Below are 15,963 nucleotides of genomic sequence, written 5' to 3' on the forward strand. Positions count from 1 at the left end.
TCATATATCCAAAGGAAATGAAATAGGTATGTTGAAGAAATACCTGCACCTCCATGTTCACTGCAGCATTATTAGCAATAGACAAGATATGGAATCAACTTAAGTGTTCATTGATGGAAGAATGGATGTAGAAAACGTGATATATATACACAACAGAATACTATTCAGCCCCAACAAACAAGAAAATCCTGCCATTTGCAACAACATGGATGAAAGTGGAGGAAATTACAGTGAGTGAAATAAGCCAAGCACAGAAAGACAAATACTGAAGGATCTCACTTATATGTGGAATCTAAAAAAGTCAAATTCATAGAAATAGAGTAGAACGGTGGTTGCCAGACAGTGGGAGATGTGGGGAAATGGCAAGATGTTGACCAAAGGCTACAAACTTTAGTTTAAGATGAACAAGTTCTGGGGGTCTAACTTACAGCATGAGTGGTGATAGATGTGTTAACTAATTTGATTGCCATAATCATTACACAATGTACATACATATTAAAACATCATGTTGTACACCTTGGATATGTACACTCTGTCAACTAAATACTTTAAGATTTAAAAAAAAGGGCCTTTGTAAATGGTAGGATATTTCCTTTCATGGATTGGAAAATGAAACATTGTAAAATCTTCACACACTGATCTAATAGATATCGTGCAACTCTCCTCGAATCTCCAATATATTTGTACATGTGTGTCTGGAATCTGACCAGTGACTCTAAGATCGAGTCTAGAATAGGCATGGCATGCTTAAACAACAGGTGGGAGGACTTCCTCAAATGAATATCAAGATAGAAGGTTACAGTAATTGAGAGTGTGGTGCTGGCGCAAGCTGGACAAGTGGGCCCAGAGGGATAGAAAGCAGAGCCAAGACTCAGACACACACACACACACACACACGGGCACTTCATTTATAATACAGGGGTGCTGGAGAGCTGCAGGGACAGGGCAGCCTTTCCAATAAGGGCAGCTGGAGCATCGAAGGAAACCCAGATGGACAAAAATGAACCTTGACCCCACTCTGCCACCCCACGCAACATCCGTTCCAGGTGGATCCCAATGGGAAAGGCAGAGCAGTAAACTTCACCTGTTCCTTCTGCTATCTCATACATTCTGCCTCTAGTCAACACGGTTGTTTTGGTCTTTCTTTCATGGTCAAAACCTCCATTACTTTTAAATTTGTTTGCCTTCATGCAAAAGAACACAACCTAATTATTTTATATTTATCTTGAAATTTCAAATTATTTCAGCTTTTGGCTCTTCAATTTGAGACTTCTGATTCATTTTCACATTCTATTATTCTACTGGTTTTATTCATTTAGCTTTCTAAAATATGCTTATGTACTCTTTCCTTTTTCCCTTTTTGTCCACTATTCACACGTTAGCACATTAAGACCCTTTGTGTAATCAGCATATGCCCACTTCATCAGGATTGTTAGAGGGAAGGAACATGTGTAATGATCACATCACTAAGGACATTGAGGGAGGTCTTTGCCAGTGACTTAGTTCCTCAATAAGAATATGTGATTTAAACAATTTGAAAAGGAATTTGCATTCCTAACACTTACTATAATTCCTTTAAAACATGGCCTTAGAAGGTAGCGGTGTGTGGTTGATTATATTTGGATGCAGAGAGAGAGAGAGAATTAATTTGTGTGTGTGTCTGTCTGTCTGAGAGAGACAGGCTGACATTAGAGGAAAGAGTAAAATGCTAAGGTTGGTTGGCTCATGGCAGAAACATGAGGAGGCCCAGAGAAGCAGTACAGAAGAGATTACCAAAAAGCCACAGCAGAATTGCAAGGCAACCTCGTGAGAATAAATGGCTTTACAGAAAAGGGCAAAAGAAGTTCCTTGAGGGCATGCCAATGGCCCAAACTGAGGGCTGGGTTACAGTTACTTTGATGGGGACAGCTTGGTAAAAAGCCACATCACTAGTGTACAGCCAGTTGGAATTTGGAGAGAACATGTCAGGTGGGATAATGGATGAGGCTGATGGGATTGCTGAAACACAGAAGAAAAGAGCTATGGTCTACAGTCTCCAGGCTCACTATGCATGTGTGAGGCAAAGAAGGGAATGGGGCTGAGTTGAGGTGGAAGACATCACCTTCCGAGCCAAACGAGTCCCCAAGTGACTCTAAACAAATACTAGTAGCTCAGTCTCAGGTGGGAGCCCACTGCATAAGCAAGGGCTCACATGGGCAAGCCCATCGCAAGGGATCAGGGCTCTGACTTATTGCAGCATCGATAGGGATCGACGTGTCTCACCTGGTGGTCAGACTCAAAGGGGGAGCGGGGGGACCCAGGAACAGGAGAGTGCTACCCAGCCCCATCAGAAGACTGGACTGGCTTGAGCAAAGGACACTGAGGAAAGTTGTCATATGGACACAAGGAGCGAAGAAGAGCGAGGCAAGGCAGTTCTTGCCCAGTCGTCTCTGTACCTGAATCGTAGCACCCAACACTTACCTTTCCACGTTCTCATGTTGTCTAAACCAGAAAGGGAGATTCTTCTGGGAACCAGAGTGCATTCTGGCTTCCTGCTGCGGCTGTGCCCACTGCACAGGAGTGGCTCCTCGTGGCGCCGCTCAGAGAGATGGCTTGGCTTAGGAGGGCGGGGAGGCGGAGTGATGCACGTAATGTCTAGGTCTTTTGCTCCACAGATCAAGGAACCTTGATACTTATCTACACGAATGGAGGAATTTAGGGAGGCTTCCAGTGTCGGTGAAGATGACAATGGGTCCCTGGATGGCCCATTGATTTCTCTACTCCAGGTCAGGGCAGCCTGAGGCCTTGTAGAAGGCACCTCCTGAAAGCCATTTCCATGGCGTGATGGGTGGACCAAGTGACTGGAGGGTAGCAGCTGCAGGCAGTCAACAAAAACATCATCGAATGAAGTCTGTTCCGATGAGCGGTCTGAGTTTGACCAGCTGTCACATCTGGTGGGTAGACTGAGGAAAGAAAAGCATGTGAGTTTGACTGAAACATTGCCGTCCACCTACCCTGAAGCCCATGCTGGCCTCATTCCCATTCCTCCTATACTGCCTTTGACTCCACTCGTACAGCCACATTCCCTCCACAACCCTCACTCACGCCAAATCCTTGGTGCAGGGAAAAAAATATTGTTGATTTTTTTCATCTTTTAAGTGCCAGATACATATGAAAATGCAAGGTTAGAAGTGAAAGCCACAGTGCTGAAATACATGACTCATTTTGTTTGGTATATTGCATGCTTCATCTTTCATAGTAGTGATAGTGATCTGTCCCCACCTTAGCAGTGGCAGGAAGAGAGGTGAGAGCAGACACACCCACTAGAAAATGCTTCGGCTAAACCGAGCATGTCTCAGTGACAGATGTCACAAGAGGAGGCAGTGTGGTCTCTGCAAACAGAGGAGAGCATGCTAGAAGGCCTGGCTCCGATGGAGGCCTGGGCAGAAGCATACCTGGTCTGGTGCAGTCTTCCAGTCTCACAGTTGGACAGAACCAGATAATCAGGAAGGAAGAGGAGCTCTGACTCACTTCTGGTTTCCTCTGCGGCTATGGTATTAGTGTTTGGGTCATCTTTTGGCAAGGAGGAGCTGGCAGCATGGGCAGTAGTGTGAAGGGAGCTGGCAGGGGATGGCTGGAGGGAGGACGGTGCGTGAGAGAGGCTCTCCATGGGATCTGCTGGAGAAATCATTTCCCAGATCAATGTTTTAAAAATGGCTATAACACTCACTCAGAATTTCTCAAACAGCATCCAAGAAGCCAAATAGAAGATGCAAATCACAGCTGGTGTTTGTACTGGTGGAGGAGATCATTTCCCCAAGCTATAAACAATGTCTGGGGAAGAACTCCAATGTTCCAGGAGCGAAGTGTTGAATCAATTAAGACGAAAAAACCCAGCATTCTTGGCCCAAAACTCTGCAGTTAGATAGTCCACACACAGCTTCTTCACGGCCCTCAGCAGCAGTCCTGCATCATTGTTTATTCACTCAGGAAATACATACATATGTATAAATCTCCACACATATGTATTCATGCATAGCAAGTCTATATGGATACACTTACATATGCACTTCTGCATGTGTGTGTATATGTGTATACAGATACATATGTCTATGTCTGTGTAAATGTCTACTACTGCACGTACTATGTGCCCAGAACTGTTCTAACCCTGACAACACAGACTCTGGAGAGACAAGTAACACTTAAATAAAGGAGCCTGTTGATCATTCTTCTGAGGAAAGGGAAGGAAAGAAACACGGTGTTGTGATGGCTGGAAAAGCCCACTTTCTCCCTATTCCCTGGGAATATGGCCCTTAAGATGAATTTGGATCAGGGACCAATGAGAAGTCCAGATCAGAAACAGCCAATGAAAAGCTGGCTTTTATTTCCCCTTTGAACTGCCTGGGTCCAAGTCCAGGCTCTGCTGCCTAGCCATTGTGACCTTGAGCAAGTTACTGGCCTGCCTTCTCCAAGTTTGCTTCTCTGTAAAGTGGAGATAATGACAGCGGTCATGCCCTAGAAACAGTATGGAGACAAGTTAATGTGCAAAAGCATTGTTACCAAGCTCCTGGCCAGGTACACACAATATGTTGACTACTCTATGGTTGCTGGAAACAGAAACAAACATTATATGTGAAAAGCCACAAGAAAGCCAGCAGCAAGGGAAGTTGGTCAGGGAGGATCTGCTTGGTTTACATAAGGTCAGACGCAAGATGCAAGAGACTTACTGCGACTTTGTAAGTGAATTTTGTCTGTTGTACCAAGGATAAAGACTTGCCATCACTTCATTTCCTTTTATTTGAGTGTTCTCAGAGTTCAGCAATATTATTGAATAACCTCGCTTAATAAGGTCCCTGTTCGTGAAAAAAAAGGACTATGCTCGGGAGGCCCATTCTCACATGGCTGTCCTAGGAGATACAATTCTGACTGTCCATCGCCACCTAGTGTTGTCATGTGGATATGTCAGAGGCAGATGGTGAAAAACATAACAGTGATCATTGAAATGTTCAAGCAATTGTAAACCACGGGATTTAGGAGTGATGTTTTGGCCAGCAGACTAAGAGGTTAAAAGAAACGAAATTCAGAATCCAATATTTTGAGGATCAGGGCATGGTGCAATAATGCCAGGGGTTCAACCACAAAATCCACGAAGGGAAGTGAATTGTAACCCTACGTTACAATATACTTGGTAGATGACACAGGAAGAGCAGTTTTTGAGTGCGTATGCGTGTGTGTGTGTGTGTGAGAGAGAGAGAGAGAGAGAGAGAGAGAGAGAGAGAGAAAGAGAGAGAGAGGGTGGGGGAGAGCACCTCCTCAAGGGTCAATTGGCCTAGAGCAAATTTATAGCTAATTTCTCCTGCAGAGACCTGGAGACAGTTGGAGATATGAGGAATTCTTTCCTGCTTATAATGAGTAGCCAAGTTCTGTCTTTCTACCATGTAGTGCTGAAAAACCAGTAGGCATCAGAAAAGGTGGAGTTCTACACACTTGTGAAAGATGGCGGTATTTGACATTTCTAGAAAATCATGAGCATAATGATCACCGGGAAAATCAGAGCCCTGCAGGACGTCCTCACCCACGTCTTACTTTCACTGTATGCAATGCTCTCTGTGTGGATGGATCCTGTCTTCCCACACTTGGACTGAAATCGCAGAACCACGTGAAAGATGGCAACTTCCCATACTGTATTTGACGGGGAAAGTTCTGATATAAATTAGCATGTCAAAACACCGTCAAGGAGCCAGCTTGAACCATCTTTCTGTAGTAGCTTTTCAGTGCAGGTGCAGTGTCCTGGGCCACCCCTTAAGACCCGGGAGTCCCAAGTCCGCTCTCACCTGCATTGTCCCCCAGGTGGCCGAGGTTGCAGACCTGACTGATGCTGTGCACCCACACCTGCATTTCTTCCTCGGTCTTGGCCACCAGATAGAATGTACGGGAAGTGGTCTTGACAATGAACACAAAATTATTCTGAAATTCCTTCCGAACGAAGCCGGGACCCGCATGCTTCCACACTGCACACTCGCTGAGGTCTATGACGCGGATGGGCTTGCTCGAGTGCTTGTTCCGGTAGTACTCCAAGACGTCGGGGTTGCCGCTCATGCGGCCCCGCCGGAGGACGAACCAGCGCTTGCGCCAGGCCTGCAGAGGGGCAGTGCAACAAGGAGTTACTGAACCGATTGATCATGCTCCTCAGGCTCCGCCCAGAACCTATGTCATGACAAAGGTAGCGAGAAAGAAGCAAATCGGCCGTTCTAGTGATGGAACACTCTATGAAAGGACCAGTGTACTATCTTCAAGTCTGCTTTAGTAGATGATTTTAAAGATGGTTCAGTATTGGGGAGTCTAGTAATGAGATTCACACCCATAAGTCTGAAAGAACAGAATAATGCAGTCACCACAATTGATGCAGCAAAGGCATGTAGTACAAATTTGATGAATATTCAGGCTTCAAAAGCAAATCTTAGTAATGAGGAATGAGAAGGAAACTTTCGCACCATCATCTGTCTCAGTCCAAGAGCCAATATCACACATTAACATCAGACACAAACCAGGAGCGCCCACCGTGGACTATCGTCTAACACTGTTACTTAAGTTCTGGAGAACTGCCCAAGAAGAAAAGTTATATACATTGAGGAGGGGGAGACAGGACTATCATTATCGGAAGGTGATACGCTTGTCTTCCTATAAAACCCCCAAGGATGATTAAAAAACTAATACAATGTTAAGAGAATTAAGAGGCATGACTGGTTATACTTCCTATGTGAGAGTTACTTTTCTAAGTGTTTTCCTGTAACCCATTTAATCTCAAAAATTGTCCTATGGGAGAGGTAAATATTAATGTTTCCATTTTATGTATGATAAAATTGAGGTTCAGACAGATTATGTAATGTGCCCAAGGTCACAAAGCTAAACAACTGCAGTAATAGATCTGAGCTCAGGCGGGGGTAAAGGATCAGTAATGGATGTGAAATAAAAAAAGTAAAAAGGAAGTATACCCAACTCTTTAGAGATGCCTAACTATAAAAGACAAAGAATTCTATGGTCAAGGGATTTTTTTTAGAGGTGGCAGTCACTTAAGCATTCGTTAACAAAATATGGTACCATTCCCCTAGAAAGCATCTGAAAATATGTGGGTTTTGCTTGTCGTAAAGAGGGTGCTGGTGGTGGCAGGAATTGCCTGGTCTAAAGGTATCAGTGCCCCTGTTGCAAAACATTATAAGGACTGAAAGGAGCTTTCCTTAATGAAATAAGAACCTTGGAAAGAGTCGAGTCTTGAGGGAAGATGAACAGGCAAAGCTTAGTCTATGCTTAGAAAAGAAACGAGAATAATATTCCCCAGAAACCAGTGCTGAGATATGGCAGGTCGCTTTTTGTGCCACTGGGAAGCTCTGAGGAGGATCTAGGGCTCCTCGGCTCCCCACTCGCCCTTGACGTACAATGTTTGCTGTAGACAGCGCCATCCCAGCTCGGTACAAAGAAGGTGTACAGATCCCTGGCCTGGGGAAAGAGGCAATTGCAATTAACCATAGGAGTCCTCTGAACCTGTAGAGTTCTCTACCCTCTCCTGGCCTGCATGGATAGCGTACCCTCACGTCATGCTGTAGGGGACTGTGGCATTTGCCCCAATTCAGAATTGAGTACAGAGAAGTGTGACAGGCTGACAGCAGGACTTTCTTCCACTGGGGATGCTCAGTGTTGCAGTTGGCAAATGCAAGGGGAGAGATTTATAGCTCTGTGGCTTTCTCTCCAGTGCAGTGGCATGTGTGACAGCAGGAAGTGTGGGGTTCTGCCAGGAGGATGGTGACCACTGGGACAGGAAATCTTTTGTATCTCTAGCTTCATTTATGCCTGACACTTTTATAAGCCCATCAGCTTTGACCAAGAGGTCAGCTAAAAAGGAAAAGCCACCATTTGGAGTGTTGGCAGCTCCCTCTCTACTCAGAGAACATGGATCTGAGGCAGCAGAGAATCCAAAGAAGCACCGAGGGCCGGCCCGTGGCTCACTCGGGAGAGTGCGGTGCTGGTAACACCAAGGCCACGGGTTCGGATCCCATATAGGGATGGCCGGTTCACTCACTGGCTGAGTGTGGTGCTGACAAAGAAGCACCGAATAGTGAAGCCTGGCATCACACGTGACCTACAGCTACGTCACACGTGATAAACAGCCCTAGGTCCTCCTCAGCAGGAAGCAGGTCAGGTTAGATGGAGCAGGTGAACCGTGGCTTGGTGCTGCCTTTACAGACTGTCTAAAGCTCTGAGAAGAGATTGGGCCGCTCAGGCGATGGACAAGGCAGGTGGGGTGGAAGGATCAATAATAAATGTGAAGTACAAAAAGCAGAGAGAGGAGCAGCCAACTCCTTAGAGGTGTCTGACAGTAAGGGAAGGGAGCTCTGGGATAAAGGGATTAAAAAAAAATAGGTGGGAGACACCTTCATGTTTATCAACAAATAAACTCTTATTTTAAGACAGGAGAAATAACAGCATGTTTGTAAGCTCATGGGGGTGACCCAGGAGGGAGAGAAAAATTAATGATTCAGTTAATTCCCATTGCAAAAACATGGCATTGGATGGGAGTGGAGCCTAGTCCCTGTGCTCCTGCTCCCTGCAACGGGAGAATGCCACATGTGCTTGCTGAGGAAAGCTTTCAGGGGGAGCTTGGGGTACCCCAAACTACCCAAAGGCTGCTTTGGTAACGAAATGTGAGGAGGAGCTTTGTTGCACTTCCCAAAAATGATTCTGAAAAAGGAAGGCGAACTGAACAGAGAAATGGGTTTCAGGTTACCTGCTCTTAGTTTCATGGAAACAGTTGATTTCTTATCCTTTAATACCAATGTTTATTGAGGGCCTACTCTGCACCACGCATCCTGCTAGATGATGGAACAGAAGAGTCAACCAGGAGCAATGGGAGTGCAAGACAGAGAATGACAGACAAGTTTGGGTTTATCCACTCATTCAACAATTACCTGTTGATAGCCTAGTGATATGCTGGACACTGTGCAGATACTAGGGAACCTGAGGTGAGCACGCTACAGGCCCTGCCACTCATAGCCTCCTGGGCAGCAGCTTCCCTAGTATCTGCAGTGTGTTTATCAATGCAGTCTGTGAGATACGTGCTAGGATAAGGGAGAACCAAGATGCCATCGAAGCATACAAGAGAAACATCTCAGTCAGATCAGTGGTCTGGGGAGGCTTCCAGGAAGAAGTGGTGGCTAAGCTGAGACTGAAGCAGGGCAGAGGAAGCAGCATGTGCAAAGGCATCAAGATGGAAAAGGCACGAAGCTTTGTGTAAGTAGTTCAGCAGGGCTGGGAGGCAGGCGTGAGAGCGGAAAGGAAAGACGATGCTACACCCTATTCACACGGCAGCTTGAGTAGGACAGAGCATAAGCTTGATGTTAAATCATGCAAAATTGCCAGCATGCCCTCCCTTAGGTCCTTAAATTTTTACAATTTCAGTTTTAATAAATATAATAACGACAGTAGCTTGAAAATCATCAAACACATTTAAATCAATGAGTTTATCATGGTATTTGTTGGGCCAGCGGGACTGGGAGGACCAGAAAGCGGCAACAAAGTAGCGATGGAACCTCCATCTTGTTAACTCCACCCCTCCCCCCTTACCCTCCCCGGAATTACATCTCCCCTGTTAGGTGGGAACCGGAAACTGAACCCTGCTCAATTCCTTTCCATATATGGGCAAAAAGCTCACCAACAGCCCTCCCCTATAAATACCTGCTTGTATCCACCCTGGGCGCGACTTCCCCGGCCTCAGTGCTGCCATTAAAGCCTGTCTCGAACCCTTTGCCTGGCTCCTCGTTACTTACCACCGCAGATTTGAACCAGACACTATTAAAAAAGAAAAAGATTTTGTCATCTTTGGAGGACGTGAGGGAACCACTTCATTATCTTGGCGAGTGGTAAGGGGAAAGCATCATTAAGCATTACCCACTTTTCCTATGTGAGCTGCCCCACTGGATAGATGAAGAGGAATACCTCTTTATGAATGTATTCTGACTAATAAAGGGAAAGCAAATGATAGAATTAGAACATTTCATTCTGCTATCTCCAGTGAATTAATAGGTATAGATATTAAGCATCAACAATGCTAACTCAGGAAGAGAACCAAGCAGACGTTCTCTGCCTTCAACAGCCTGGTGTGCGGGTGCAATCAGCAAAAGCCAGACTGTGGGAAACTCTACAGGTCAAAGGATAAATGATTAAAAAAACAAAAAAGAAGAAGAAGGAGGAGGCACAGCCAAGGAAACAATCAACAAAATGAACAGGCGACCTGTGGACTGGGAAAATACTTGCAAACCACATATCTGATAAGGGACCAATAACCAAAACTTATAAAGGACTCACATAACCAATAGCAGAAAAAAAGAACCCAGTTAAAAAATGGGCAAAGGACCTGAACAGACTTCTCTCCAAAAAAGACGTATAAATGGCTAACAAGCACATGAGAAAATGCTCAACATCACTAATCATCAGAGAAATGCAAATCAAAACCACATGAGATATCACCTCACACCCATTAGGATAGCTATTATCCAAAAGACAAGAAGTGACAAACCTTGATGAGGGTTGGAGAAAAGGGAACCCTTGCACATTGTTGGTGGGAATGTAGATTGGTGCTGCCATTATGGAAAACAGTGTGGAGATTTCTCAAAAAATTAAAAATAGAACTACCATTCGATCCAGCAATACCTCTCCCGGGTATATACCCAAAGGAAATGAAATCACCACCCCAAGAAGACCTCTGCACCTCCATATTCATTGCAGCATTATCCACAACAGCCAAGATATGGAAACAACCTAGGTGTCTATCAACAGATGAGTGGATAGAGAAAACTATATACACAATGCAGTATTATTATACACAAAAACATATATACACAATAGAATATTATTCATCCTTCAAAAAGAAGGTGATTCTGACATTTGTGACAACATGGATGGACCTGGCAGGCAGCCAAAGAAAGGTACTGCGTGATCTCACTTATATGTGGAATCTAAAAAAAAAAAAAAGAAAGAAAGAAAGGTCAAATATAGAGAGTAGAGACAGAGATGAAAATGAAAATAGTGGTTACCAGGGCCAGGGGTGGGGAGGAAACAGGGAGATATAGGTCAAAGGAGACAAAGTAGCAGATATGCAGGATGGATGAGTAGAGATCTAATGCATAACATGAGGACTATAGGTAATAAAATTGTATTGTTAGGGACTTTTGTTAAATAAATAGATTTTAGCTGCTCTTGTCACAAAAATGTAACTATGTGAGATGATGGATATGTTAATATGCTTCACTATAGTAACCATTTTACTATCTACAAGTTGTAAACCTCAAATATACATGTTAAAATTTATTTTTCAAAAAAGAAAGGAACAGAAGGGGGAATCTATGAATTAAATGAGACTTTAAAAATATGCCATATTTTTAAAAGTGTGCCTAGGGGATACTCATTTGAGTGATAAAAATATTAAAAGGGCAAAGAAGAGATTTCTATATGTCAGAATAGCAGATTCTTATGGCAGAAGGAGGACGTTGTGATTGAGAAGGACGCATGGAGGGACTTCTACAGCAGGTGGCAAAGTTCTATTTTTTCAACTGGTTGGTGATTACAAAGGGGCTCAACCAATAATGATTCATTAAGCCATATATTGTATGTGGTTTGCAATATTTGGGTTTTCTTTTGCAATAAAAAAAAATTTAAACAAGTTCTCTGGACAGGGCATATTCACGGAATCATTCAATAAACATGTGCTGGGTGCTTCCTATGTGCCAGGCACTACGCATGTAAGGAGAAAGGGTGCTGCATTTGCCAGGGAGTTGGTAAGCTCAAAGGTTGAGGAAGGAAGGCAGAGGTCCCAGCTTGAGGGCCAGCATCAAGTACCAGATGTGAGGAGGGGGCATCAGGATATAAATAAGAGATGGGTGGAGAGGTCTGGACCTAAGAAGTTCAGAAATGGGTCTGGAGGTAGACAGTGCAGAGAAGGGAGGTGAACGACGGTTCAGAACAGAGGGTGTGAGGATGTGAGGACCTGAGGGTTGCCCTCTGTTCTTACCGGGGAGATGTTTACATTTTATAAGTGCAGGATTGATGCTGGAAGTGGCTGTGCTGGATTCCACCTTCTCCTCTCAGGCCTTTCTCTGCTGAGCAGATCATGAGCAGTGTGGGAAGCCAAGATGAAAAAGAAGAGTGAGGCCCACAGTTCAGGATGGACGGTGGAGATTAGCCTGGGTCAGGAGGATCACTATGGAACTATAACTCAGAGACCTGTACCACAGAAAGGTGGGAGGCTGAATTAAAAGGCAGGGGACCTGCATTTAAATTCCGATTCTACTTTTGACTTTCTGTGTGACCTTGAGTAAGTAACTCAGCTTCTACGAACCTCTGTCATGTCATCGGTTAGTGGAGATAACAAACCCTGCCCTGCCTCTCTTATGCTGTAGTTGTAGTGACCAGTGAGAAATGGATGGCACAGCACTATCAATTTGAGAGTAACTTATTTATAACAATGTGATTGTCGGGCCCCAGGATACACGGCACCACTTGCCCTGGGGAAACTGCTTCTCCCCTTCTGAAGCCCATGTCCCCCCACTGTACAAAGATGAACTCTGAGGGCTTTTCCAGCTCTGACCATCAGACTTTCCTGCCACAGCCACCCAAGCTAACTCATTAGCACCCCACCAGTATCATCTCCAACAACAAAAGCCTGCAACATCCTGTAACCTTGTGGAAAAATGTTTGTGCTCATTTCTAGAATCTGAGGGAGGCTAAAACTGAACTCTTCCAGGAAGGTGTGTCTAGCTTCACAGGCCTGTTGGCTTTTATGGAATTGTTATGGGAATAATTGAATCTCATTCTTATGAGAGTAAAAGCTATGCATCGTTCTCCTCTTAAAATACAGTATACTGGGAAGTGGAACTAAGACTTGCATCTGAACTTCCCTGTTATAGGTCAAATCATGCTGCCCCCACCTCCAAATTCATATGTTGAAGTCCCAACCCCCAGTATCTCAGAATATGACCTTATTTAGAAACAGGGTCTTTATCAAGTTAAAGTGAGGCCATTGGGGTGGGCCCCAATCAAACATGACTCATGTGCTCATAAAAAGGAGAAATTGGGACACAGAGATGCACAAAAGGAAGACAACGTGAAGAGACACGGGGAGAAGACGGCCACCTACAAGCCAAGCACAGAGGCCTGGGACACACCCTGCCCTCGCGGCTCTGGGAAGGAACCAACCCTGCCGACACCTGATGTCACACTTCTGGCCTCTGAATGGTGAGATGACACATCTCTGTTATCTGAGCCCCAAACTTTCTTATGCATTTGAATCACCTGGGAGAACTTCCACATTTTTGTACCTTGCACCGAATTTGCCCCCTACCCCTAAAACCAACTAGAAAACTAGACCAAGTAAATATATGAAACAAGCACTTTCAGACATTGGATGGCAGGCAGTCACGCCTTTGGTCTCTATCAGAAGGGAAATAAAAGAGGTAAGCCCTATGATCACCCTGGCTTTCAGCCTAGAAGCACTTTCCAGACCACAGCAATCTCTCAGAGTTGAGAAAACAGAGATCAGAATACTGGGTAGTTGAGGTGGCTAGAATTTGCAGGAAAAATGACCAGAGGGGATAATGCTATGTAGAGAAAGAGTTCCAGAAATCTACATAGGGGTTCCCCCATGAGGCTTGAGCTGAATACTGACACGCATGTATGTAGGGTGAAGCCCCACAAGATGGATCCAAAAACAACTACCAGGTACCCACAAACTGAATAATTACTGAAGCTCATGTACCTCTGTGAGATGTTTGAGATCTGATCAGCCAGAATGAAGAGACTTAAAAAATTCAGCAGAGATTCTAGAAAGGCCACATTTTAGAAGTAGGAGTAGAGGGCCGAACCCGTGGCGCACTTGGTAGAGTGCTGCGCTGGCAGCGCGGCGACGCTCCCGCCGCAGGTTCGGATCCTATATAGGACTGACCGGTGCACTCACTGGCTGAGTGCCGGTCACGAAAAAAAAAAAAAAAAAAACGACAAAAAAAAAAAAAAGAAGTAGGAGTAGAGCCAAACTAACCCTAGAGTATAAGCTACTTTTGATCTGCCCTAAGAAGGCTTAAAAAGAAGCCTTGGGTATTCATACAAGGCAAACTAATAAAAGCTGTGTAAAAATTAAAAAAAAAAAAAAAAAAAAAAAACCTTGGACTGATAATCAATCTGATCTGCAAGCTGAATTGCTTGCCAAAACAAAGTCTGACACTCTTTAAGAGAAGACAACAAATCCAGACAGTCAACAATGTAATATTTACAATGTACAGCATCCAAAAACATGCTTAAAATGTAAAAAAGCAGAAAAATGTGACTCATAATCAGGAGAAAAATCAGTCAATAGAGAACTAAAAATGACAAAGATGATGGAATAAGCAAACAGCAACCTTAAAACAGCTGCCATAATGTTTGTGATTAAAAGGAAAACATGTACATACAATGAGAGAAATGGAAGATATACACAAGAACCAAGTGGAACTTATGGAGGTAAAAAACACAATGGGTGAAATAAAAAATTCACTGGCACAACAACACCTTAGACACTGAAGACGTCATCAGTGACCCGGAAGCTCAGAGAGTAAAGGCTGGCAGGAGTTGGAGAGAGGAACCGTCACCAATGAGGCTACTAAAACACACATTCCTGAACCTCACTTCCAGAGATTCTAATTCACCAGGCCTGGCTTGGGGCCCAGAAGTGTGCGTTTTTAACAAACACCTCTGCAGATTGTGATGCAAAAAGGTAACTGGCCAAGAGTAATATGAAAGGAAGAAATGAAAGGGGATGGTGAGAGGGGACCAGCAACTGGACTGTGATGTGTGGAAGAGCAGAGAGGGGCTGAGATGAAGTGGAGAGATGGGCAGGGCCAGTTCATGCAGGACTTTTCAGGTTAGGTTTAAGAGTTCCTAACTGGACCTAGGATAAAAGAGGGGGTCTAGCATACAAAAAATCTACTTGAAAGGGAAGAGCATTCATTATAGATGGCAGTTTGGCTAGAGCCTCAGGGTAGATAGGGATCAAAAGAAGTTTCATGAAACATCTCTAAACTAGATGCTTATACAAGTAAAATACATCTATCTGTGAACCACCATCTCAAGGTGGACCATTTCAGCAATGAATTTCTAACATTTCATGGGCTGTGAAGCCCTTAGAGAACATGGTGAAGTATATGGACCTTCTCTCATCAGACACATGCGTATGTGAGCACGCACGCACACACAGACTCTCAAACTGTTCTGGACCCCCTTCCCTTACTGAACTACACACACCCTCCTTTAGTGGCCTCGTCTAGTCTTATTTCTCTTAACCACCATTTATTTGATGAGGATTTACAAAATTATGTTTCCAACCTGGATCTTTCCTATGAACTTCAGACTCATATAACCAACCATCTGACATCTCCACTTATACATCTAAGAGGTCTCTCAAACTTAACATAGCCAAAACAAATCTTTTGATTTCATGCTCCCCAAATCCACTCCTCTAGTCAATGGCTTTTAAAAGTCAATGACCTTTTAAAATCCTAAATCAGATCATGTTGCTCCTTTGCTTAGCACCCTCCAAAGTCTTTCTAATATATTAATAATGAAATCCAAACTCTTTAACCTAGCCTAGAAAGTCCCACGTGAACTAGCCCTGCCCATCTCTCCCACTTCATCTCAACCATTGTCTTGCTCTTCCACACCGGTCTTTTCTTCTGTTCTGATCATATAAATTCTCATCTCCATCTTGGAGCCTTTGCCCTACTTGTTCCTTCTTCTTGGAATACTCTTTCACCAGATCTTTGCTTGGCTGTCATTCTCATCTCAGCTTCCTGTCACTGAGACCTCAACTTAATTGTCACCTCCTCAGAGAGACCTTCAGTGATTAATCAAATGAAAGTGGCCAGCCGCACAGTCATTCTCTACCCACATCACACTATCTTAATTCCA

At 44.2% G+C, this 15,963-nt stretch overlaps 1 protein-coding gene across 3 annotated transcripts in view; it reads right to left on the bottom strand.

Moving 5' to 3' along the window:
* Positions 1-15,963, bottom strand: part of GAB3 (GRB2 associated binding protein 3) — an 88,282-nt gene that overhangs the window by 43,095 nt on the left and 29,224 nt on the right. For 2 of the 3 annotated variants that reach the window (XM_063084392.1, XM_063084390.1), the window contains exons 2-4: positions 5,814-6,117; positions 3,435-3,657; positions 2,461-2,942 (exon numbers count right to left, since the gene is read on the bottom strand). In XM_063084392.1, the coding sequence (XP_062940462.1) occupies positions 2,461-2,942; positions 3,435-3,657; positions 5,814-6,117 (1,009 nt within the window). The remainder of the gene's footprint in view (positions 1-2,460; positions 2,943-3,434; positions 3,658-5,813; positions 6,118-15,963) is intronic. The other variant, XM_063084391.1, reaches the window with a different exon arrangement.

The sequence above is a fragment of the Cynocephalus volans genome, chromosome X (genome assembly GCF_027409185.1).
Source record: "Cynocephalus volans isolate mCynVol1 chromosome X, mCynVol1.pri, whole genome shotgun sequence".
In the NCBI taxonomy this organism is placed as follows: domain Eukaryota; kingdom Metazoa; phylum Chordata; class Mammalia; order Dermoptera; family Cynocephalidae; genus Cynocephalus; species Cynocephalus volans.